The sequence below is a fragment of the Cervus elaphus genome, chromosome 14 (assembly GCF_910594005.1).
Source record: "Cervus elaphus chromosome 14, mCerEla1.1, whole genome shotgun sequence".
NCBI lineage: Eukaryota > Metazoa > Chordata > Mammalia > Artiodactyla > Cervidae > Cervus > Cervus elaphus.
The window spans coordinates 40828612-40855552 of record NC_057828.1 but is presented as its reverse complement, the minus strand read 5'-3'; the positions used below and the strand labels follow the sequence as shown (position 1 = coordinate 40855552).

Here is a 26941-nt window from a genome sequence, read left to right as displayed (position 1 = left end):
TTGTCAATAATGCTGCAGTGAACCTGGTAATGCAAATATCTTTTTGAGATCCTGATTTCAATTCTTTTGTACAAATACCCAGAGGTAGGATTGCTGGATCATACGGTACTTCTCGTTTTAAACTTTTTGAGGAACCTCCATACTATTTTCCATAGCAGCTGCACTATTTTACATCCCCACCTACTGTGTAGAAGGGTTCTGATTTCTTCACATCCTAACACTTGTTATCTTTTATTTTGCTTTTGATAACCACAATCTTACCAGGTGTGATGTGATATCTCACTGTGGTTTTGATTCACATTCCCTTGATAATTAGTGAAACTGAATACTTTTTAATGTACCCATTGGTTATTTGTATATCTTCTTTAGAGAAATGTCCATTCAAGCTCTTTGCCCACTTTTGAATTGGGTTATTTGTATTTTTATTGAGTTGTAGAAGTCCCTTGTGTATTTTGGATGTTAACCCCTTATCAGACGTACGGGCAATGTTTTCTCATTCTGTAGGTTCTCTTTTCATTCTGTTGTTTCTTTTGCTGCTCAGAGACTTTTAGTTTGATGAAATCTTGCTTGTCTATTTTGTTTTTGTGCCTTTGAGCCTTTGTGTCATATTCATCGTTAAGAACAACGTCAAAAAAACAAACAAACAAATAAAAAGAACAACATCAAGAAGCTTTTTCAATATGTTATCTCTTAAGAGTTTTATAGTTTCAGTTCTTACATGTAAGTATTTAATACATTTTGAATTGATTTTTTAGCATGGTGTAAGAGAATGGTCCAGTTTTATTAGCATGTGAATATCCGATTTTCCCAACACCATCTGTTGAAGAGACTGTCCTTTACCCTTTCTGTGATCTTGGCAGCTTTATAAAAGATCTACTAACTATGTATGTGTGGGTTTATTTCTGGGCTGTCTATTCTGCTAGATTGCTCTGTATGTCTGTCTTTATGCTAGTATCATACTGTTCTAATCACTATAGCTCTGTTTATTATTAATAGTTTTAACTTTTTTTGTGGAGTATTTAAAGGTTTTCTATATGCAAATTGTGTCATTTGCAAACAGAGATAATTTACTTCTTCCTTTATGATTTGAATACTTTATTTTTGTTGTCTAATTACTCCAGCTAGAACATTCAGTACGATGTTGAATCTAAGTGGCAAGAGTGAACATTCTTGTCTTGTTTTTCCCAATTGAGTATGATGTTAGCTGTGGACTTGTCATATATGACCTTTACTATGTTGAAGTAAATTCCTTTTACATCTAGTTTGTTGAGAGTTTTAATCATGAAACTGTTGAATTTTGTCAAATGATTTTTCTTTATCTATTAAGATGATCATGTGATTTTTATCCTTCGTTTTGTTAATGTGGTATATCACATTAATTGACTTGTATACATTGAACCACATACCACTCTTTATGGTTATATTTCTCCTGATTAAAAGAGTCAGTCAAAGTTTATAAGTTACATTTAGCTATAAATCTCTTTAGTTTGTCCTATTTCATAACAGTTTTCCATCCTCCAAAGGGTCTAGTTTAAGAATGATCAACATTATCGAGTTTGCTACTACTGAAACTAATCTCCTAAAATAGACTTTTACTTAGTTTTCTTGCTTCCAATTGCTCACCTATAAACTGTTCTTCAGAACTATCTTTCTAAATCATAAATCAGATCTTTTTTTTTTTTTTTTTCTGTTAGTCACTCAGTTGTTTCTGACTCTTTGTGACACCATGGACTGTAGCCTGCCAGACTCCTCTGTCCATGGGATTCTCCAGGCAAGAATATTGGAGTGGGTCGCCATTCTCTTCTCCAAGGGATCTTCCTGACCCAGGGAAAGAACCTGGGTCTTGCGCATTCCATGCAGATTCTTTACCATAGTTTGAGCCACCACAGAAGCCCTCTGATGTATAACAGTGTTTGCTGGAAGAGTTGTGTGGTTTAGGAGGGTTTTTAAAATCAGGAATTGTAAGGCATATTTATGTACTGTGGCAAATAACCAAGTAGAGAGGAAAACTCAACAATTTGGAAGAGAAGTTGGTGGAAATCTGTCAAAGTTATCTGATAATTGCTACTATTTTTTTTTCCTCTGAGAGTGAGGTGAGAAGGAAGTGGCAGAGATTTGTGGTAAGAGGAGATGATATAAAATAGTCAATTAAGAAATGAGATTGGGAAGTGAAGGAATTAAAGAAATCTACCAGGGTTTGGGGGGCAAGTAGGATAGGCATGGGAGAAGACAATGGCATCCCACTCCAGTACTCTTGCCTGGAAAATGCCATGGATGGAGGAGCCTGGTAGGCTGCAGTCTGTGGGATCAGGAAGAGTCTGACAAGACTGAGCGACTTCACTTTCACTTTTCACTTCCATGCATTGGAGAAGAAAATGGCAACCCACTCCAGTGTTCTTGCCTGGAGAATCCCAGGGATGGCAGAGCCTGGTCGGCTGCCGTCTATGGGGTCGCAAGGAGTCGGACACGACTGAAGCGACTTAGCAGCAGCAGCAGCAGCAACAGGATAGGCATGAGTTGAAGAGTGATCAGTTAGGAAGCTGAATGTTTCTCCTCTATCTAAGATGAAGTGCTCAGGTGGGGTTTGAAGTCAGAGAAGAGTTGGATTTTGGCCAGAGTTCGAGTCCTACTATGCGAGTGTGAATGAATGAGAGAGAGAAGACAGTGGAGCTGAGAGTATGCAAATGTGATGTTACAGAATTATGAGCTCTAAACTGGGTAATGAAGGAGATGAGAAAACAAAGGGAGCCTGGACGGTGAAAGATGGTGGAATGTTTGGATTGGAAGTCCAAGGAGTTTGAAGGGAATATCACATTAGAAGAGTTAACTGGAAGAATACGATGATGTTGGTGGAGAGTGGGATGTTTGTAATTCAGATAGTGGAGAATTACACTTGTTGAGAGTAGTATAGCCAAGACCTTCACTGTTTAATACAATAGCCACTAGCCGTATATAACTTTCTAACGTGTTCTTAATTTCTGCAAGTGTTAATCACGTAGTTGTGTCCAACTCTTTGCGACTCCATGGACGATAGCCCACTTGGTTCCACTGTCCGTGGAATTCTCCAGGCAAGAATACTGGAGTGGGCTGCCATTCCCTTTACCAGGGAATCTTCCTGACCCAGGGATCGAACCCAGGTCTCCTGCATTGCAGGTAGATTCTTTACTGTTTGAGCCACCAAGGAAGCCTATAGCTTTCTAAATTTATATATAAATCAACATTAAGTTAAAATTTCATTTTTCTTTGGCTCTAGCCACATTTCAAGTGCTTAACAGGCACACGTGGCTAGTGGCTACTGCACTAGAGAGTGAAGATTGAATTTTTCCATAACGGCAGAAAAGTCAAGTGGACAGCACTGGTTTTGCATATGAACGTAGTACTAGGCGGGCTTCCCTGGTGGCTGAGTGGCAAAGAATCTGCGTGCAGTGCAAGAGCTGCAGCTGAACCAGCAGGTTTGATCCCTGGGTTGCGAAGATCCCCTGGAGGAGGGCATGGCAACCCACTCCAGTATTCTTGCCTGGAGAATCCCATGGACAGAGTAGCCTAGAGCACTACAGTCCATGGGGTCGCAAAGACTGAAGTGACTTAGCAGGCACGCAGGTATAGTAGTAGGTGACTGAGACAGGTGGAGGATAAGATCGTTAGAGGGAGCTAGGTTAAGGAGCTGATTGGACATGGTGTGGAAGGACGGTATATCTGATTTTGAAATCACTGAGAATTATGACAGGAGTCATGGGAAAGAGAGAGAAATTGAGTCAGAGGTTGATTCACAGCTTCTCCATGCTGCTCTGAGTCTCTTGGAGACAGCTGACCTCACCCCCAGCTCTGTGTGTGGGTCTTTTAATCAAAGGAGAATCCCATCCCCCTAGCACATGATGAGAAGGAGGCTTTGATGCAGTTTATGTGTGAGGACTTGAAACATGAGGAGGGATGCACTGGAGATTTTCATTTGTTTCTACAGTGCAAAGGGAAGCTGATGTAGCAGAGACTCTTAAATACAGTGGAACGAATAAGAGAAAATTTTATTTCTCTGCCATGCAACCATTTGCCCACTCTAGGCTGGTAAGGCGGCTTTCTTGCCTGAGTCACTTGGAGAAACTTTTGCCTTCTATCTTGTTATTCTGTCCTCTCTGAGGACTTTGTATGGTTGAAAATGGGTTGCTGCCACGACCATGATACAGCTCTCAGAAAGGAGAAAGTGAGGAAGTGCACAGTAAGCAATTCCCTTTTAAGTAATTGAAGGAGAAACCACACACATAATTTCCATTCACAAGAAAATGATCACATAGCCACACTGGCTGCAAGAAAGACAGGGAAAGATTGCCCCTAGTTAGGCAGCCATGTGGCCAGGAAGAAGGGGTAAACAGACTTTTAAAGTACAAGTTGCTGTCTGCCTCATTCTGCTTCTGAAGGAAATCTGAAGGCAATTCTCTCTTATTGTACAGGTTGTAGTCTGGAATTGCAGCAGCTGTTCTCTTAGTGTGCTGAGGATGAGCTGAGTCAAGGCAGAAGGGCAGAGCCAAGGAAACTGGAGAAATAGTACTGGAGCCTCTGGATTGGGCAATCCCGAAGCCCACGTTACCTCTGGACTCCAGGTAGATGAGCCACTGTTTTCTTGTTATGCCGGCTGGAGTTGAGTTTCTGTTTCTTGCAGTTAGGATGCACCCCAGTTTATTTAACCATTCCACTGCTGACACTATTTCTCCTTGTCATTGTTACAAGCAATGCAATAAACATCTTTGTACACATGACCATTTCTATAGGATAGAGTCTAAGATGTGTCATTGCTGTGACAAAGAATATGTGCATTTAACATTTTGGTGAACACTACCAAGTTGCCCCAACCTATGTTTAATGACATTTACATTTCACAATCACCTCCCTCCTCTAATGTTCTGAGATGTCTCCTTTTGACTAGATTTTGTAGGATAGCTTTTACAGAAGAGAATTTTGGTGATGTGTTCTCCTCTGCTGATGTTGAGGCTTAGATTCTTTAAAAAATTTTTTTAAAAATTGTATTCTTTTATTTCTGTCTGTGTGGGTCTTTGTAGCTTTTTTTGTGTGGCTTTCTCTGGTTGTGATGAGCAGGGGCTACTCTTTATTGTGGTACACAGGGGTTAATAGCTGCCTGTTGCTCTGGTTAAGCCATGAGATAACCACTATGGGAAAAGAATAAAAGCAATATTTAGAAATAGAGCATAATTCAAATAAAAGCACATCAGGTTGATGTGTTGGGATTGTCATGCCCTGCTAAGCTAAGGAAAAACATAGTGTGGACCTTGGAATGCCAGGTCAGCACAAGTCCAGAACACTGCTTGTGCACACACTAAGATGTTTTCCCGAGGCATATGTGGATCTATGACCTCCAGCTAGGTGATAGCCCTTGTATGAGAAAATAACAAAGATAGTTTAAAGTAATCAATAAAATGGGAGTCGTGAGCAGGGACACAGGAGGCTGACTTCATCGTAACACAACAGATACTTTCTGCTTGCCAAGACAGTAAATAAAAGTGATGTGGCTCTGAGGAACAGGGCTCTTGACCCAAGAGGTCTTGAGATGCCCGGTCCCATCTTTAAAACTTTAATTCTGTCTCCAGTTTCTTTTTCCCAAACTGCGCGTCAACCACTTTTGATCCCTAGCTGCTGTGCTGGCCGCAGCAAGTGGTGCCCAACGTGGGGCTCGAAAGTGAAGGATCTCGAACGTGAAGTGAAGGAGAACCTGAAGTGAAGGAGAGCGAAACTGAAGCTGAAATTTCGGCGCACGATCCTGGAGAAGAGTGGAGTGAGGCCTCTGAAAATCCCCCTTTGCGGTAAATAGCACTCTCTCGTTGAAACCGGGGTTAAATATGGGAAATTCAGAAAGCTCGGAACAATACCGGCCGTATATATGCCTCTTAAGGCAGCTTTTGAAAGCAGGGGGAACAAAAATAAGTAGGGCCGGCTATTGGAGCTTTTACAAACCATTGAGAATCATTGCTATGGTTCCCTTCTCTGGGTACTTTAGATTTAGGAACATGGGAGAAGGTAGGTAGTAAATTAGAGAAACTTCTTTGCAAAGGAGTGCCCTTGCCTGTATCTATCTGGTCAATTTGGACATTGATAAAATCTAGTTTAGAACCTCTTCAGACACCAGAAAGCTCAGAAGGGAGTAAGGATGAAGGTGCTGCTGCTGCTGCTAAGTCACTTCAGTCGTGTCCGACTCTGCGACCCCACAGACAGCAGCCCACCAGGCTCCCCCATCCCTGGGATTCTCAAGGCAAGAACACTGGAGTGGGTTGCCATTTCTTTCTCCAATGCAAGAAAGTGAAAAGTGAAAGTGAAGTCTCTCAGTCGTGTCTGACTCTAAGTGACCCCATGGACTGCAGCCCACCAGGCTCCTCCATCCATGGGATTTTCCAGGCAAGAGTACTGGAGTGTGTTGCCATTGCCTTCTCCAAGGATGAAGGTGAAACCCCATCAAAGGCAGAACCTGAATATGGAAAGCCTGAGGGGATAGAACAAAAAACACAGGAGACTCTCAAAGCTACAGTTCCTTCTGCACCTTTGGGGAGGAAGAATTTCCTTTACCTCCTCTTCCTACCCTTCCTGTCTTAACCGCTGGAGTGGCTTAAGCTTTTCCTTCCTTACAACAGACAGCAGTTCTGTCACCCCTCCAGAAAGATATTTGTCAGACTTGACAGGAGGGTGACTTGGAGGCTGTGACTATGACATTTCCAATGACAATACGTGAATGAATAGCTCCTGGGAAAGATCCTAATAATGCTAATGGAGTGTATGAGGCTGTACACAAACAGATTCCATTCACAATACCAAAGGAACTTAAGCAAGCTATTCAAAATTATAGAGTAAATTCTCCTTTTACCTTGGAAATTGTGCAGGGACTAGCTGAGGGTTCCCATTTGATTATGGTGGTTCATGACCAAGCCAGACAGATCCCCATTTCTTTAGGTCAATTGATAGGGAGTGGAAATTGGGGGAGAACTCAAGATCAAGTGCTTATGGAAGATCAGGCTATAGAACAGGTGAGGCGATACTGCATGAGAGCCTGGGAGAAAATAGAGGTTAAAGGACAGGCTTTCTTTAAGAGAAGACCTCACCTCCCTGGAGAGACTATCCCTGCTGGGACAACACCTTATCAGACAGGCTACCCCTGTCATCAGAGCCAATTTGAATACTCTCTGGTTTAAATTTTAGCTATGAAACTATGACTATGAAAAGGAGAGATGACATTTTTGATACTGAATGGCCATGGTATTCTTTAGACTCTGGAGAAAACTGGTTAAAACGAAGTCTTTCTGAAATTGCAAAACTGGTTCTTCTTGCATGTGCAATTAAGAAAAAGCTGGCTTGTTAAAATACTTTTTTGGAGCTCCAGTTCTGCCTGAGAAACAAAAACAGGCCTGGGAAAAAACCTAAAGTTAACTCTTATCTTGTCCTTGGGATACACAGCCCATTCTATCTGGAACTCCAGCCATGAACAAATTGGTAGAACTCAAACCAAGATAAAAAGAAGGGGCAAAAAGACATTTTAAGTATCAAACAAAAAAAGAGAGACATTTTAAATATCAAGCAGAAAACTATGAAATCTCTGTCTATATGTCTGTCTAAATTTATGTGTGTCTCAGTGTGTGTCTTCGTCCTTGGACAAAATTGCTAAAGGCTGATTGGTCAATGAACTCTATTTAATTGGCCTAAAGAGAAGTAAGTGCTTATGAATCAAACCATTCTAAATTCAAAAATAATTAAACTAAAATGAATTTCAGGGTTGTGTGAACTGGGAAATATTCACTATTGAATTGATACCTGGTATTAATGTTTATTTATTGACTTTGTGAAGATACTTTTGCAAATGACATAGCTTTGGGTGATTTACATTTACCAGTCTACAGGATGATGATACAAAGTACAGTTCATGGTTGCTAAAGGAAAGTAAGATGTGTTTTTTCAATCAAAAGTTATAAGGAATGGAATTACATTCTATTAAGGAAAAAGGAAGTACATTTGAACTTACAGGTGGCTGTTCTCTGAATGGACAAATAGAGTGATGCATACAGAAGTGTAAAAAAGGTTTGTGGCAAGTGGAAGAGAGTTTTGTGCATGATACAAGTTTCTTAAGACATTAAACTGCCCTTGAAATCTTTTATTGTTACTTTGACTAGGTGAATAACTATTGTTTCACAATGAATATACTGCTGCTGCTACTGCTAAGTCACTTTAGTCATGTCGGACTCTGTGTGACCCCATAGACGGCAGCCCACTAGGCTCCTCTGTCCCTGGGATTCTCCAGGCAAGAATACTGGAGTGGGCTGCCATTTCCTTTTTCAGTGCAAGAAAGTGAAAAGTGAAAGTGAATTTGCTCAGTTGTGCCCCACTCTTAGTGACCCCATGGACTGAAGCCTACCAGGCTCCTCCGTCCATGGGATTTTCCAGGCAAGAGTACTGGAGTGGGGTGCCATTGCCTTCTCTGACAATGACTATAAGCTGGTACCAATCTGAAATTTGATTTTCTCTCCCTGTTAAAAAAAACAAAGTCTATTTTTGTGTATGGTGTTAGAAAGTGTTCTAGTTTCATTCTTTTACAAGTGGTTGACCAGTTTTCCCAGCACCACTTGTGAAAGAGGTTGTCTTTTTTCCATTGTATATCCTTGCCTCCTTTGTCAAAGATAAGGTGTCCATAGCTTCGTGGGTTTATCTCTGGGCTTTCTATTCTGTTCCATTGATCTGTATTTCTGTCTTTGTGCCAGTACCATACTGTCTTGATGACTGTGGCTTTGTAGTAGAGTCTGAAGTCAGGCAGGTTGATTCCTCTAGTTCCATTCTTCTTTGTCAAGATTACTTTGGCTATTCGAGGTTTTTTGTATTTCCATACAAATTGTGAAATTATTTGTTCTAGTTCTGTGACCCACCTCCCAGAATATTGGAAATAAAAGCAAAACTAAACAAATGGGACCTAATGAAACTTAAAAGCTTTTGCACTACAAAGGAAACTATAAGCAAGGTGAAAAAGACAGCCCTCAGATTGCGAGAAAATAACAGCAAATGAAGCAACAGACAAAGCATTAATATCAAAAATATACAAGCAACTCCTGCAGCTCAATTCCAGAAAAATAAATGAATGGCGTGAATACTGCATACTTGCTAATTGTTCCTAAGACTAGCCTAGAAGGGATCGGCCTGGGGTAAACACAAGGAGATCTGTACTATGTCAGAATAGGACATTTAGGAGTAGGTGATCAACACAGCATGTGTCTTGAGAAAGATAAGATCTGAGAAAGTCCTGTAGTCAGCAATTAGGAACAAAAGCTGGACTCAGAATGGACTCTGCATGTCAGTCCAACAGAGGCTCCAGGTCCCCTGACCCATTGCACCAGATTTCGTGTTCTGTCTTCATTCTCCTTGCTCGCTCCTGGACCATTAGGACAACAGTAACTAAATTCATGTGTTCTTATGCATGGGATGTGTTTCAATCAGTAATTGAAAAAATGTATTTCAATAGGTAATTATGTAGAATTCAATTGGCAATTATGTAGAATTCTTTTGGGCTCCAAAATCACTGCAGAAATTAAAAGCCATGAAATTAAAAGACTCTTGCTCCTTGCAAGGAATGATCAACCTAGACAGCATGTTAAAAAGCAGAGACATTACTTTGCCAACAAAGGTCTGTCTGGTCAAGACTATGGTTTTTCCGGTGGTCTTGTATGGATGTGAGAGTTGGAATATAAAGAAAACTGAGTGTCGAAGAATTGATGCTATTGAACTGTGTTGGAGAAGACTCTTGAGAGTCCTTTGGACTGCAATGAGATTCAACCAGTCTATCCTGAAGGAAATCAGTCCTGAATATTCATTGGAAGGACTGATGCTGAAGCTGAAACTCCAATACTTTGGCCACCCGGTGTGAAGAGTTGACTCATTGGAAAAGACCCTGATGCTGGGAAAGACTGAAGGGGAGGAGAAGGGGACAACAGAAGATGAGATGATTGGATCACTGACTTGATGGACATGAGTTTGAGTAAGCTCCAGGAGTTGGTGATGGACAGGAAAGCCTGGTGTCCTGCAGTCCATGGGGTCACAAAGAGTTGGACACGACTGAGTGACTAAACTGAACTGATGAAGAATTGCACAGTTTAAAAATAAATAGTACTCAATAAATATTTGTTTTCTTCTTCCATAGTTAAATAAATGAATAAGCATTGTCAAGAACACTCCTTTCAAGGTGATCTAATTTTGGTTCTGAGAGATGTTTGGAGACTCTGTAAAACTATAATTGACATACTGTTTCCCAGTATGATTTATGGCCTAATTCCAAGGTGAGGAATGAGACCCCCTCTTCCTATTGACCTTGTTCTATATTATGGCCACAGAGCAGGTCTAGAATAGTCATGGTCAGAGAAGAAGAGGGAGGGATGAACAGTGAAAAAGATGTATGTGGAGATTCAGAAGCATAGTGGTCTACATGGAGGAAATTAGCTGCAAAATCCCAGACACAGCACGGCAGATGTGCTTGGATAGAGAGGCAGGTCTATACACACACTCAGGCAGAGTGAGAAAGGGAGACATATGGATGCTTTCATGGGGCAATATCCTTGTAATATGACTTTCATGATATCACTATTAAGACTTCTGAAGTTATTTGTACTTTGGAAACCACAGGCTTAAATGCTGGCGTTAAGAAGATCCCTGGATATATGTTTTGCAGATCCATGTCTTCACTCAGCCACTTATTAGTTCTGTTACCTTGGACTAGGGGCTTCCCAGGTGACTCAGTGGTAAAAAATCCACCTGCCAATGCAGGAGGTGCGGGCTCAATCCCCGGGTCGGGAAGATCTCCTGGAGAAGGAAATGGCAACCCACTCGGGTATTCTTGCCTGGGAAATCTCACGGACAGAGGAGCCTTGCAGGCTACAGTCCAGGGGGTCACAGAAGAGTCGGACACGGCTTAGCAACTAAACCACAAACAGCAACAACCTTGGAGTAATCAGCTGATATTTCCTTGTCTGTTTCTTGTTAAATTGTGTAGCACTGACTTCCCCATGAAGACAGAGCTTGCCATGGTAAGAAACTCAGCTACCATCATTACATTTGGCAGAGATTCAAAGGCAGGAAGGGGAATTTTTTTAAAAAATTAGAAAACGGGAGGGATTCAGACATACTCTTATTGGAGATTGTTGGTGTGGGAAAGGTGGAGGTGGGCTAATGAGAAGCAAGGCATCACATGTGCCTGGTTTGGGGCTTATATTTGATTTTCCTTGTTGTTTCTGAGTTGGAACCAGGGCAAGAGTTAGAGAAGCTGGCACTTATTGACCAAGTCTTGGTCCTGAGTGTTCTAATCTGATTGTTGCAGAGGCTATGGGTCAGAGTTCTACTGTAGATGACTTGGCAATAATCTGTCTGTGTATTCAGTCTCTTGGTACAATGTGTTCAGCAGATGAGATTAGATTCAGGCTCCAGCTTGTTCCCATAGTTTGCCACATGGTTGCCTGGATAGTTCACCTTGCCCTGCTTCACCCTGGGTACCCAACTTTCCCAGTCAACTTCATGAGGAATGCTCAAGTGTCAGCTCTGCTTCACGGGAGAGAAAAGCATTTCCCAAAGTCATTTCTATTATATTCAGCAGAGCAGTTTTTCCACTATGAGTTCCTATATTAAGTGCTCTGCTTCCAATTCCAATGTATGTGTGGGGGTTTTCTTCCCACACCATTGAGCAGTTTTTGGAGACCAGCTCGGTTTCCTATAGTTGAACTTGATTCTGACACTATCTACCTAGAGATAGTATCAGGTTCTACAGGTTAAGGGCTTGGTCCTACAAGATTGCTTTCTCTTCAGATGTCCATCATGAGCCCAGGTTGTCACCTGTGCTTCTGAGAACCAGCTGTAGGTAGGAAGCTTCAATGAGCCCCTAACTGGGTTCAACAATTTGCTAAAATAATTAGTGCTTTTGTGAACTAGTTTGGCTCCCAGAACTCAGAGAAGCATTCTATTTATAGATTACTAGTTTATTATAAAAGGATGATATAATTTAGGAATAGCCAGATAGAAGAGATACACAGGGCAAGGTAGGTGGGAAGGGAATGGAATTTCTATGTCCTCTCAAGGGCACCATTCTCCCTGAATCTCTATGTGTTCACCAACTTGGAAACTCTCTGAACCTCATCCTTTTTGGTTTTTACAGAGGTTTCATTACACAGACATGATTGATTAAGTCACTAACCATTGGTTATCGATTCAACCTCCAGCCTGCCTCTCCCCTCCCCACAGATCCAAGGGGTGGAAGGAAAGTTCCAATCCTCTAATCACATGGATGGTTCTTCTGGTGATTGGCCCCCATCTTTAGGTGTTTTCCGAGAGTCACCTCATTAACAAAAGATATCTTTATGTTCTCATCACTTAGGAGATTTCAAGAGTCTTAGGAGTTCTGTGCTGGAAATGAGGAGGAAGACCAAATATACAGTTGTTATTACATATCACAATATCACATATGTTAAGAAGTGAAATAGGTTAGAAGTGTTAGAAAATGGAACAAAAAAGAGGAGCTGGAAGAGCAGACCAGAGTGGAAGAGACACAAACTGCATCTCTTCTTACCTACACGACTCAATCCTGAGTCCGTAGGTTTTGAATTTCCTCCAGTGTGCAAACCATGGGCCTCTCTGTGAGGTGAAGTGTGCCATCTAAGCCCCTCAGTGAGATAATGTGAAGGCAACACCTTTTCTGGCTGAGTCACATTCTCAAATGTGTAACTGTGAGAGAGGATCCAGGGTTGGTATAGCTTGGTCAAAAACTGCTTTAGACACGGTGTTTGCCTTTGCTCTTCTTTTCCTGTCTTTTCTTTCTCCTATTATCTCTCTGTGAAAGACTTCTCAGCTCTGTCTTTTCCAATTGGATTTGGTTGACTCTTAGAAGAGGCAGCCATTTGCCTCTTTAAGCAGAGTTGTAAAGGTGTATGTGAGTGGAAGATGTTTTTCCTTTGGGTGCTGGAGGCTGGTTCCAAGAGTGGGTGGAGGTGGTTGTTTTCTGTGGAATAGATCTGATTGGGTTTGTTCTTATGTCAGCTGAAGACCCTGTTTGGTTGAAGAGTGTATTATAGGGGGATGGGCACTTCTATGCAGGTACATTCCTTTAGAAACACTCCAACCAAGTCGTTGACACCTCCCATCCTTTTATGGTCTTTATTAATAGACTTCTCATCCCCGTCTCGCTTTTCCCCAACTCTTAAAAAGAGAATTAAAGACCACTCAAAGTAATCCTAGGCTTTTGCTTTCTTTTTATTTTTAATCAACTGATACCATAAGAGTGCCATTTTAATACAACCAAATCTTTCATGAAATATTGAATTTTATTTGAGATATATGAAAATAGGAAAGAGGTCTAATTTCTCAAAGTGGTGTCTGAGACAACTCTCTCTTCTAAAATGAACCTGGAACCTTCCAGCAGCCTTCAAATGCACAGAAATCTTGGTTATCTTTCTCTAGCATTAGAAGCAGGTGGAGCTGGGAGACACTCAGGAATACTAGTGGGCTCTCAAGCCAGCCAGGGAAGGGGAAGGGGTGGCTTTCATTGCTCAGATATAGATTATAGTCATGAAGGCAAAGTTGTTGCAGTGGGGGAACCAGATTGCTGTCCATCTACTCTGTGCATTTGATAGTTTATTTAGGTAATTTTTTATTTATAGGAAAATCAGGAAAATGGCCACAAGCAAAGCTAGAAAGCTGAAGAGTTTAAGTAAGCTTGCGAAGAGAGATGGGGATTCTTGTACAATTCGAGTTTTGGTGGCCTTGAATGTTCGGTCCCACTGGGTCATGATAGCATTTCGGGCTCCTTCCCATTTCCCTGGACCAGTCAAACGGAATTGGTATGGTGTGCATGGGCCAAAGAAGATGGCCAAAGCCAGGCGTGGATCCGTCAGGAGCAGAGAGAACAGGTTGGGCTTTGCATTGATAGCGGTCAGGAGTTCATCTACATATGTGATATAATCGGTTTGCAAAGCTTTGCAGTAACACAAGCCAAACCTTTATAAAAGGAAGATTGGGATAAAGAAGAAAACAAAAAGATTAAATAATGGTAACCTTAAAACAAGTAAAAGTGCCAGAAGTAAACAATGAGGCCACAAAATTTGAACTGGTTTCTGTATTCTTCCCTCCACGCCCATAGTTGTCAAATGGTCTCATGGTATTGTTTAAATACAAGATAGATCCTGTGAAAAAACACTCTGTACACATCGTTTGTCAAATGCTGATAATGAATCTAGTATTACTTTAGTTCTATTGTTAAATGATTAGCAATTTCTAGCAAAAAAGGTTTTATATAATTTTACTATTCTTATATCTTCCTAAAACTCAATTATTGCTTGATTTGTATAATGTGAAAAATCACAAAACTCAGTAGGGTGAAATTCTGTGTAATGCTGGTATTAATCTTTAATTAATTAATCCCTCGACTGACCAAAGTGACAAAAGCTATTGCTTCATGTAGTTCTAATTAGTGATTTATGTTATACTAGAATTGCATAATGGAGATCAAATCATATCCCAGGTTGAGAATGAAGAAGAGACACTGGAAGTGCTTTTATAATTTTGGGATTTAGGACTTTGACAAGGATAGTAAAACATTTGAAGTTTGGAAATATATATGAAGGAGAAAAGTGGTGTTTCTTAAAGGCAGTGATTTTAAGTCTTTTTTCTCGGTCACAAACCCCTTCTTTTTCCCAAGTGAAAACTATATGTCAAAGTCTGAAACATAAACAGTAAAACAGAGAAAATCAGAGGTGCTTTAGGATTAGGAGCTGGGGAGAGCAAGAGTCCTTCCCAGCTGGCCATCTGCCTTCCACTGTCCCTGGCCCTTTGTGGTAGCCAAAAAGCAGAGCGCAAGTGGAGACCTCTCTCTGGAGAAGGGCCGACAAACTTGTTCTGCAAAAGGCTAGATGCTAAATATTTAAGGTCTATGAGGGCCATGTTACAGTCTCTACCTCAGCTAGTCAACTTTACTGTCCTAATGCAAAAGCAGTCTTAACCAATACTTAAATTGAGTCTGCTCAGTCGCTCAGTTGTGTCTGACTCTTTGCAACCACATGGACTGTAGCCGCCAGGCTCCTCTGTCCATGGGATTTCCCAGACAAGAATTCTGGAGTGGGTGGCCATTTCCTTCTCCAGGGGGTCTTCGCCACCCAGGGATCAAACCTGTGTCTTCTGTATCTGCAGGCAGATTCTTTACCAGTGAGCCACCAGGGAAGCCCAAACTTGAGTGGGGCTGTGTGCTAATAAAGCTTTACTTATGGCCACAGTGATGTGAATTTTACAAAATTTGCACATATCATAAAATCTTCTTCTTTCTAGTGATTTAAAATAGGAAAATAGGTGGTTGGCAGATTTGGTCCATTGGCCCTGTTTTGACTCCTGTTCTAGAGTGGCCGTCTGAATAAAAACAGGAGAGCTGAACGTGGATTTGCTGAAATGAATGAATGAGCAGACCCTTTGGTGTCAGAGTGGATAAACACAACAGTTTGCCTTCTGATTATGGATAGAAGTATAGAGTAATATCTGGTAGATAAGGATTAATTACATTTGGTTTAGGATATAAACTCCACGTCTCCATGTCATGCTAGATGACCATGGTCTAAAGTGATGGTTTAGGATGTTAAAACCTCAGTTTCCTTTTCCTTTCTTTCCTTAAACAGGTTAGCTTAGTCTTTTTTTCCCCTCCTTTTGAGTCTTAGCTGCTTCTTTTTTCTCCAGTGTAACTCACACCATTCTTTGCTCTTGCTTTACCAGTTATAGTTGTGATTCAAAAAGAATGCATAGCACTTAACTTACCCACTGGGCTTGTTTTTTTTCCTTTCATTAACTTCCTTGATCATTATGCTTGATGGTGGTAACTTAATCACACCTATAAAGCAAACAAATAAACAAAAATGCAATGTAACTTCAGTGCTTACTTAGCAGGCAAAGATGCTTTACTACTGCACATCTTTTATTTCTACTACTGAGCAAATTATCTGTTCTTTTGGCAGAAATGTTAGCAGAGTAATGTTAACTCCTGGTGATTATGCCACCAGTTGAAGAGATAAGAATCAAATCCCCTCACTACTTATTTGCTATTGCAGAACCTCACAACTGGCTTGACTGAATTTGTCATTCAATTGATTGAGCTTTTAAAGTGTTCAAATGTTCATTGAACCAGTTGATTCAGTCAGACTAGCAGCTGATATTTTTTGATTCATGATTTATCTTTTGTGCTTGTACTGGCACAAATTCATTATGATATTGTAATTCAGTGAACAATAGATGAATTTGCTTTAAAAAATTCTATTATTTTAGATGGGAGGTGGGAAAAATCTCAAAATTTCCAGTATCTAAAATGACATGGTAAACTGAACACATATATCCTGTTATTTCTTTTTTTAAAATTAATTTATTTTAATTTGGCCACACCACGTGGCTTGTGAGATGTTAGTTCCCCAACCAGGGATTGAACCTGAGCCCTCCACTGTGAAATGAGGAGTCGTAACCCCTGGACTGCCAGGGAATTCCCATGTTCTCCTATTTCTTATACACTTACCTTTCAGGACCCGAACAGCCCATCGAGCTTGTGTATCCCCTGTGGATAGTAAGGAGCCCAAGGGTTTGATGAGACCAATGACAGCCAGGGTTGGCTTTGGTAGATGTGCAGGAAAGATGTACTTGTATAGCGATGCCTGGCCATCTTCGACTTTCACTACAGTCTCGTCAAGGAAGGGGAAATCAAAAGTGTATCCAGTGGCAAAAACAATGATATCGATGGGCTCTTCCTTTGGGGTGTTGTTAAATGCGACAGAGTTTTCCTTCACTTCCTTAACACTTGGCTTGATGAGTACTTTCCCAGTGATGATACGGCCTGGGAGCTCGTCATTTAGCACAGGCTCTCTTAGTTGTACCCTAGACATTAACATGGATAAGGAAGAGATCTGCCAGGAACTGATGCAGTCAGCCCGCCCTCCTCCTCCCCTTCTCCTCTTCATTTTGCGACTTGCCCCTCAGCTAGGCAGGAGGTGACAGTACTGTGGGAAGTTACCTTTGTGGGAGTGGCTTCATGAATGACCAAGAAGGATGATGGAACCATGCTTACCATTTACAAGAATTTAGAAGCCTGGGGAGAAGGAGGTCAGAATTTTCTCTAGCTCTACTTCTCCTGCTGAATTCTAGCATTCAGTCATCCCTGTCATTTTAGAGATAGCTGAATGCTGAAGGACCACAAGGGAAACCAGGGACTTCTCTATGTGCTGAGAAATGCTAGAAACTCTTTCCTCCTCAGAAGCAATTGTACAAGGAAAGTATGCATGTGTTTAAAAGGAACAAGGGCAGAATTAGCTTTTTCTGGCTATGCCTTTGGAATCACCCTTTTCTGGCTGTGTCCTTGGAATCACAAAGCAAATGCTTTGCTAGATGGTTTTAAGTAAGCTGAGTCATTTTGGGCTTATGGTGAATGCACAGAAACAGACAATGTGATCAAATGGAGGGAGCTCTGGAGCAGGAGGTAGTAAGGGTGGCTTTGTGTCCAAATGTTTATACTTAACAGAGCTTGGGAAAACCATTTCATCTTTGTAGGCTTTCTTTTATTCACCTGTAAAATAGGGATGCTAATACTTGCCATCCTTGTTAGTTGATTGGGTAGGATGAAGAACATATGAAATAGTATATTTCTAAGAACTTTGGAAATGAAAAAGGATTGGCTAAATCTAACAGGGAAGATATTACAATTCCTCAGGCTTCTTTTACATTTTCTAGGCTTTGTGGGATTAAATAAAGTCTTTTGAGTGGCCATTCAGGCTAAATCAAGCTTATGGTAGGAAAGGCTCTGGTGAAAAGTTTAAAACTCCTAGGGGACCTGAAGTTAGGTAACAGAAGAGGGTAGGTAAGAAAGGAAAAAAATGGAGACAATAGCAGGACTAGAAGAGCAGGAAGAGAGGAAGGTGTATGAGAGAAGGATGAAGAGACCCAGAGGAATGAAGTACATGTAGTAGGGAGGGGGCTGTCTCCCAACCCTGGTGGCTTGGGTGCCACCTGATCAATCCTGGTCCAGAGTGGAATCTGGGGGAAGATCAGACAGGATCGCCAGGCTGTGGTGCTACCCTGGCAATGGAATATCATTGTACAGAGTCAATGAATGAGGAAGTAAAATAAAACCACTGGTACTTGTTAATGGGCTAAGTAATGGGTTGTAACTGAAAGGATAAGACTGAAATCAAGGTCATCGGAAGAAGGCACTGTTTTTTGAAAGATGGTGAAGGATTAAATTTTTCCCACACTGTGAAACAGGCAAATGTGTTGTTTTTGTTGGAAGAGTCATAGACAAATAATTCTCTTTTGATTGCTGCAACTAAGGTTTATGTAACTTGCCAAGGTCACAGAGTCTGCTTGGTACTAGATTAACTTGGGCAAGTGACTGAATTTCCCTGTCTTAGTATACCCACTCTGAAAGGGAGGTTATATGGTTTACTTTAAAGGGTTGTTGACAGTTATGTATCACATAATTCTACTTACCAAGCGCTGAAAACAGTTAGCCATTATGACTAAGTAATTTATATGAAGTTTTCCTTCATACTCAGTCTTGTTGCTGTATTATGGCTGCTGGAAGGACCAATGCCCCTTCTCCCTAACAGCCTTCTGCAGCCCCTCTGCATTTACCTGTCTTCTGGTATTAAGCCATAATTTGCATGATTGAACCAGCTGTTCATCCTTTTCGCTATCAACCAATTCACAATTGGAGTTGGAAGAGAATTTCTGAATGTGTTCTGAAATCGTGTCATGAAAACCATGTCCCATGGGTACCCTGAGTCAAAGACACGGCTGATCGCCCATGCCCCTCCGGTGGTGCTGAGGAACACCTAGAAGCAATCAAAGAGGTCACTCAGTTTGACACAGTGAACAGGGCTGGTTCTGTCAGAGATTATTTTCATGAGTTGAAAGGCACCAAATAGCCAGCCACCCCCAAAATACCTCCCTGACAAGATAGTTTTGGCTTCTCTAACTCCCACTTTATTCTTTTGAGATAATGGTTTGAGTATCTAGAGTATTAAAATGCCTTAGCACATATTATTGAGCACTTTTTATCTGCCAGGCTCAGTGCTAGACACCATGGTGAATTATATATTGTGGTTGGCCATAGGAACTTAGAATCTCATGTGAGAAGATAGTGAATAGGTGATAACAACTTTGTATGCTAGTGACTATAAGCAAGAGCAGGGCAAGGATGCAACTGAAAGTTGTCTGCAGGGACTTCCCTGGTGGTCCAGTGGTTAAGACTCTGTCTTCCTAGATCAAACCCATGCAGGAAGCACAGGTTTTATCCAGGGAATTAAGATTCCACATGCTGCGCAGTGCAGTTAGAAAAAAAAAAAAAAGATGTCTGCAAAGGGTTTCAACATAAAGCATTTTTAGAACTGATAGTAAAATTCAGTAATAAAACTAGTTTTGGTGGATTTCTAAAAAACAGATTATTTGACTAGTTGAGTTTACCAGCTGACCTAGTTCATTAAGCTAATAGTTGCTTTGGAACCTATACAACAAAGGGTTGTCTGTATAACTTTTTAAAATTGAAAAATTTAGTCAACTGATCTGTTGCTTTGCAAATACAAAACAACTGGTTTAATGCCTGTTTTCTCTTCCGATAAACTGGGGCATGGTGGCCATAGCTGCAGTGTTAGTGCTTTAATGATACATTTTGACTGACCTTATAATACTGGAGTAGGTAGCCATTCCCTTCTCCAGGGGATCTTCCCCACCCAGAGATAGAACCTGGATCTCCGGCATTGCAGGCAGATTCTTTAGCATCTGAGCTACCAAGGAAGCCTCATAATATGATGGAGCCTTATGGTGGCAAGAACTACAAGCCCATCAGTAATTCTGACATTAGACATATTTGCACCTGCCTTTATTCATCATGATGAAGAATCAGTTATGATATTTTGGTAGAAATGAATTATATTCTGAAACAAGGGGAGTTTCTTTGTCAATATAGAAATGGTGTGTGCCAAAGCATGTTTTCAGATTGAAGAAATTTCCAGTGGTTAGAGAAATAGAAGTAGTAATATGTGACTCAGATGTGTTGGTCATTGTGAATGGGCCTATGCTGATTTTTGCTTCAGAACCTCCTTTTCCTTCCTTCGGGATAACTCTACCAAATTGCTAAGTCTCTCCAAATCAGTCAATCAATCATCGAGTTCCTTCCTTAAAGTTCCAGAACGGAACACACTCCCAATTCTTTTTCCTCATACCTATTTTCATTCTTGCAATTATTGATCTAATTCTTTACACTTATTTACATGACATCTGTTTTCCCCATGACTATACCATCTATGACAGCAGGAATCCTGTTTGATTATTCTGTTCTCCCGTGTATCCTCCATGCCTGGCACAACATTTGGTATAGCAGAATTCAACAACTAATATTGATTTGTTACCTGAATGGCTTTCAATGAGTTCATAGCATAGTTGGAAAGAAAATACACACTATAAATAATACATACTATATATTTTGCCTGTATATAAAAGACAATTGCCCTACCGCGCTAAGTGGCTTTAGTCATGTCCAACTCTGTGTGACCCTGTGGACTGTAGCCCGCCAGACTCCTCCATCCATGGCGATTCTCCAGGGAAGAATACTGGAGTGGGTTGCCATGCCCTCCTCCAGGGGATTTTCCCGACTCAGGGATTGAACCTGAGTTTCATAAGTCTTTTGCATTTGGCAGGCAGGTTCTTTACCTCTAGTGCCAACTGAGAAATCTCAAAAAATGAGCAATACCAAGAATTCAAAGTGCCATCTGAGGAGTGTAAATTTCAGTTATTACATCAATTCATACTGGAGAGATGATTTTGTGTTGGGTAGAGGTGTCTGGGAATGTAAATGTAAGTTGTCATAAAAGAGAAAAGGGCACTGCAGAAGGGAGGGCTATGGTGTGAGTGAAGGGGAAAATTGAGGCTTGGGGGTGGGAAAGGTCACAGAGTAGACCAGTCGGCGTTCAGTTGATGGTCATGTGGGAAAGCAGTGCAGGATAAAGTTAAAATGGCAGATCTGGACCAGGTGATGGAGAGCCCTGTAATTAATGATTTTTTTTTTTTTTTTTTTTAGGTAGGGAGGAGTTGTTAGTTTTTTAACGTTGAGTGTCATAAGGAGAGCAGGCTTTTCAGAGGATTTGTTTCTTGGTGGTTGGGGGTCTGGATGGATTGTTGTGTGTATGGGGCTGGACTGGGGCAGGAGTCCAGGCACTTAAGGTAGAATTAGGAGCAGGGGCTTTGAATGGAAGAGACTTGGGTTTGAGGACTGGCTCTACCAGCTGCTGGTGGTGTGCCTTTAGGCAGCTTGTTTAACTCTAGGCTTCAGTTGCTTCACTGGTGGTTAAGGAGTCTTGTACCTACTTCATGGCTTGTTTTGATGATTGGCTGAGGTCATGCAGTAAAGCCTTTAGTGCTGTTCTTGGTACAGAGTAAGCAAGCCCCAGTAATAGTAACTCTTCCCATAATTGTGAGAAGGAAAGTGTAACAGATTCCACGTGAGGTGGTATGGACCTGATGAGGATGGTGGCAATCAATAAGGAAAGGAAGGAGCAAATGGGAGATCTTAGTAAGAAAAAATTAGCCAGAATTTTCTGACTAATGGGACTGAGTAAGAAACAGATTCTTCCTGTAACTCATTTTGGCTGGGAAAATAGCAAAAATAAGAAGTCAGAGAACCCAAATTTTTGAGGAAAAATGATACAATATGACACCTGGAATTTATAGTAACATTTATGAACATCCAAGAAAAAAGTACCTAAAAAATCTGTTTGTGTGTGTGTGTTTTAGGAATTTTTTCCTTTCATTATCTATCATGGTGTCAGACACAGTTTGCTTGAGGCATGCATCTTAAGATAAAGCTCCTCATTAGGTAACACCAAGAACCATACCTTCTTTGCCAGGTGGCTGGCCTCCACAGCAATGTCTGTGCCAGAATTTCCCATTCCAATAACAAGAACGCTCTTGTCCCTAAATATATCTGGATGTTTATACTCTCGGCTGTGGAAATACTGGCCTTTAAAAGTATTTATACCTATAGAAAAAAAAAAGGAAGTCAGATAGAAAATTTACAAGATCTGTGAATGAAACACACACATTATTCAGCTAATAACATCCTTTTGATGGGTGATTTAGGTTGTTTTAATAGATACTCAATTTTAAAAAAATCTGAAACACGGATACATAATTATGCAAGATACAGAAATTGGTGAGTGATTATTTATTTAATAGAGATACTTACTCCATCTCACTAGATGGACCTCTAGTTTTACTTATTAGATGATTACTAAGTTAAAATATCATGGCACTATAAAAAAACCCACCCCCCCCAACCCACTGGGGATTTCAAAGTTTTTGAGCATGAGCCACCCATCCTTCCTTTGCCCTGCAGTAAACCATTTTCTGCTAAAAACAACAACAACAACAAAAAAACAAAAACAAAAAAAAAAAAGAAGGAAAGAAAAAAAAAGCATGGCATTAAGACTTATTAAGCTAAAGTATAAGAAGTCATTACTTTTTAAAATTTGATAGAAATGAATGGGACAGAAATACTCTATTTGCTAATATTTGATTATTTAGAAGTTTTCATAAGCAAGGAGAAAGAGCAGAGAAGTTAAAGTGAACTATGAGTCAGTGCTTCCACTCTATTCAGCAAACTTTTTGGACCCCTCTTATGTGCCGGACACTGTGCTAGATGATATGGGAAATAAGAAATAAAAATATGGGACTTTCCTGGTGATCCAGTGGTTAAGAATCTGGCTTCCAATGCAGGGGATGCAGGTTCACATCCCTGGTCAGGGAACTAAGATCCCACATGCTGCAGGGTCACTAAGCCTGTGTGACACAAGAGAAACTTGAGTGCCACAGCAAAGACCCAGTGCAACAAAAATTTTTTTAAAAAAGGAAATAAAAGTATGGTCCCTATTTGAAAGATCCTTGTGTGTTCGCCTTGGTGACTGATGGTAACTCAGGCTAGGTTTGCTGAGCCAGCCAGAGTTGGCTCAGAGAAAAAGGAGATATGTTAGTTATACTGGGATCAGAGCTATTTGAATTAGATAAGACATCTCAGTTGATGCCAAATCTCACTGAAACATCAAATGCTTGTGGAGGGTTTTGGAAAATACTCTTAGGTTGCATAAAATGATCAAAAGCAATCCTGTACAAAGAACATTTTTTTTTTTTTTTAAAGAAAATATCACAGTACATCTAGATTCTCAGTGAATTCTCAGGATATGGATGCTGTGGCACATTAGTGGCACATTACTGGGCCTTAACCAAGGCCCAGTAACTCTTTATTTCACCTTAAATCTTTAGAAATCTAACATGAATCTCAGTTAAAACCCAACCACAATCTAGATCATAAAGTTTAGCAATAATGCAATCAAATTCAAATATTGACTTAGCTCAATATTTGACCCAATATGGATCCGAGAACTGCCAGGAATGGAGAGCTGGACAAGTTTAATGAGAATAATAGCATTATCTATGAATGTTAGATTATCTTAGATTATCTCTGGATCAGGCTCTTTTGGATCACAAGTGGACAAATATGAGACTCTGTGGCTTGAGTCTTCTCTCAGACTAATACTTTCCCCACTTATATTACAGGAGAACAGAGCAAGAACTTTTGTTAGGTGAAGTGGCTGTGTTAGTAAACAGCTGAATGTATATGGTTTCTGAATTAATAAAATAAGTTACTTTGGGAAGTTATATATTTATTCCAACTGTAATACCTATTATATTTACTAAGACTTTTTGGAACACTTTCTTCTTGAATTGCCTCCAGAACTCATGACATGGTTTTTTGAATAGCTTAAATGAGTTTAATTTTTGTGATGATTAACACCTACTCCAGGGTGTGTGTAAGTCTGCTATGGGGCAGAGAGAGAGATGATGAGGTTTGGAGGACTCCATTTCAAGTCTAAAGTCATGAAATTTTAGTGCTCAAAGGCTCCTTAACAATAATTCAGCCATGGATTTGAAATAACCAATTGGTAGTGGCTGGTAATATGGATATTGAGAAGGATGGCAAATACTGTAGAGTTCTGTTTGCTTGATTTGTGATATATAATGTTGGGTAAGATAGGTAAAACCCCTCAGTTTCTAGGAAGGAAAACAGAGGCTTAGAAAGGTTAAGTGTAAAGCCCAAGATTATATAGCTTTTTTTCCTTTTTTAAACATCTGATGGGTAATGGGTTGGTGTCCTAACAAGGTTTAGGAGGGAGCACATGTCATGCAACAACATGAACACCCAATCATCATGCCCATGAACTACTAAAGGATCATAGCTTCTTAATTGTATAACCGGGAATCTATACCTCCTGGGTCCCAAGCTCTTCTTATTTAAACTGAACACATTGGCTCCATTGCTTTCAAGCTATGCTTTATCCTAATCTGACCTGACTTGAGTAACATCTGCAGGGCAGGTCCAGGACCATTTCAAGTACATGAATTTGTTGTAAAGTGAGTATTGCTGTTACTACAGGCCATATGTAGACTGGGATCACTCCACTGGACCCCTATAAAACTCATTTCATTCCTTTCACGCAGGCTATGTGTTGTCTTATCCACTTCTGTATTCTTAGCAATAAACACAGTGTACTCTCTATGTCAGGAAATTCTCTGGATTCTTGGAGTGATCCAGTACCAGGCACTCCTATTGGGAGTTGGAGTAACTTGCCTACTCAGGGGTTTTCTCTGTAGGCAAGAAATGGGTAAGGTGGAAAGAATTCATAGTCGAATGCATTCAAGCAGAGGCTGTTGAGTCTTTCTCAGGGATGCTGAAGAGTTTCCTGTATCAGGAAGAAGGCTGAACTGCGTTCCAATTCAATGATTATAGTCTATGACAGTTTTCAGGGTGTGTTTTATCTTAACGTGGCCTGACTTCAGTAACCGCTGGGAGCAGACCAAGTATCATTGGAGGTAGATGAATTAATTGTGAACTGAGCCTTGTGATCACTGTGTCATATTTAGATGATTCGGATTAAAATTTGCTTAAATTTGAACCTTTTGAATCCTGTGCTGCAGATTAAATAAACCAAGCCACTGGATTTTCTATTCCCTCTGAGTTGTAATCCAATTGAAGTTTGACATAAATGAATCATGGTTGCAAAAGCCAGATGAAGAAACTGAGGCCCAAAGATATCTTAATTTGTCTCCCAAGACTCATGCCCCTGGTGACTGTTACCCAGTGCCATAAACCTTTGATCTAGGTAACTGCTGTGACCCATAGACACAAACAAATGAAAATCAAGTTATTTTTTCCTTTATTCACAGATTGACGCTTGTGACCTCTCCTCTCACCTTTGTCAATGCACTACTGCTGTGTCTAGCAAACGGTCTAGGCCTCCCGTGTCTTAGAAGGTTTTCTGGTGCTGCCAGTCACTTAGAGATGGACATTGAACTTCAGTGAAGCATGAAACTGCTTCATAGTTATTCATTCTACTCTTTGGTACTCAAAACTTGTTTGAAACTGATGAAAGCCAGAATCTGGCCAAATAGCGCTGGTCAAGGGAAAAAACCCTCTTACCTCACTACTTTAACTATTTAATGGAGGAGATCAATAGGAATTTATTTCCAAAACAATCCAGTATCAGGGTGGCTCACATAAGACAAATTAAAGTCAGTTGTAGAAAGGGCTATACCTGGAAAGGAGTCCAGTGGTAAATACGGATTAGTAAGAAAACCAGTGCAGACCATGACAGCATCAAAGATGGCTGACTCTTGCTTCCCTTCGCGCAGAGTGACTACCTCCCACTGGCCTGTGGCAGTAAAATCTGGGCGTTTTCTTACACTGTAGACTTTTGTCTGAAAAGAGAATCATAGACATGGTTAATAGTTTTCAAGATTCCAGAAAGGGCTTGCTGGCTGACATGCCAATTATTTCAAATGTTCTTGAGCACAGACTAAATATAATAAGCATAACCCTAGACACTGAATTGGGCTCTCAGGTTAATCACAGTTTTCTGGATGGAAGTATTCTAAACTTAGAGTTGTATAGGGGTATTGAAGAGAGGTGGTCAGGTCCAAAAATTTTAAGTGATTTGCTCCAAGTCTCACAATGTGTGATAGAACCAAGACTATAACACAGGTCTTTCTGTGTTTTTAAAGTTCTTTTTCTGCCGTATCTAGTTCTTACAGAAACAACTCTGTTTTTTCAACTTTAAACTTTTTATTTTGTATTGGAGTATAGCCAATTAAAAATGGCGTGTTAGTTTCAGGTGAACAGCAAAGGGACTCAAGAGACAGTTCTTTTCAACCGTTCCTTTAAGAGAGACATGGATAGTATATAATTGAAAATATAAATCTGGTCACAAGTATCTTAGCTTATGAAAGGCCTTATAGGCTATGGTACTGAAGTTTGCCCAGACTGAGGGAACTATGGAAGAGTGCTCATTTTATGGGTGAATTTCTGTGGAGTTGTCTGAATTTCAATACAGTTGATTGTTGAACAACATGGGTTTGAACCGTGCAGGTCCACTTATATGTGGATTTTTAAAAAACAGTAAATATTACAGTAAACAGGATTCATAAGTGTTTGGATCCATGGATGTGGAACTGTGGATGCAGAGACAGCACAAAAATGGAGGAAATGGGAGATTTCCATTGTGCAGAGTTGGCACCTCTAATCACCCATGTTGCTCCAGGGTCAACTGTAGTCTATTTTTGTTCTCTTCGAGTACATGTATGTCCATGGGTACTAGGTTCTGATTCAGAAAATATATAAAAGAAATTTACAAGTCAAATTTAAAAGCATAAAAGAGACTTTGCTGCCTCATTTTCCTCTTCAGGTTTCAAAGAGGACAGGCTTCTCAAGTCCCACTTAATGGTTCACTGTCTAGTTTATCATACTTGAAGTGCTTGTTGGGGTCTACATTTGTATTAGCAATCGTCTTTTTAAAGCACAAATTTTCAGCTAATT

General features: G+C 40.5%; 1 protein-coding gene and 1 non-coding gene across 3 annotated transcripts in view; both read right to left on the bottom strand.

Annotated features, from left to right (window-relative positions):
- Positions 1-13242: 13242 nt before the first annotated feature.
- Positions 13243-26941, bottom strand: part of LOC122708156 (dimethylaniline monooxygenase [N-oxide-forming] 1-like) — a 33693-nt gene continuing 19994 nt past the window's right edge. The window contains exons 4-10 of one of the 2 annotated variants that reach the window (XR_006345028.1): positions 25665-25827; positions 21912-22054; positions 18655-18854; positions 16550-16905; positions 15805-15877; positions 14621-14724; positions 13816-13852 (exon numbers count right to left, since the gene is read on the bottom strand). Coding sequence is in view for 1 of the 2 variants with exons in the window: in XM_043924311.1 (XP_043780246.1) it covers positions 13662-14004; positions 15805-15877; positions 16550-16905; positions 18655-18854; positions 21912-22054; positions 25665-25827 (1278 nt within the window). In the remaining variant the exon portion in view is untranslated. Of the gene's footprint in view, positions 14005-14620; positions 14725-15804; positions 15878-16549; positions 16906-18654; positions 18855-21911; positions 22055-25664; positions 25828-26941 lie in introns of both variants that reach the window. The other variant, XM_043924311.1, reaches the window with a different exon arrangement.
- Positions 24199-24303, bottom strand: LOC122708406. Its single transcript, XR_006345186.1, has one exon. It is a non-coding gene; the product is annotated as a small nucleolar RNA U13 (small nucleolar RNA).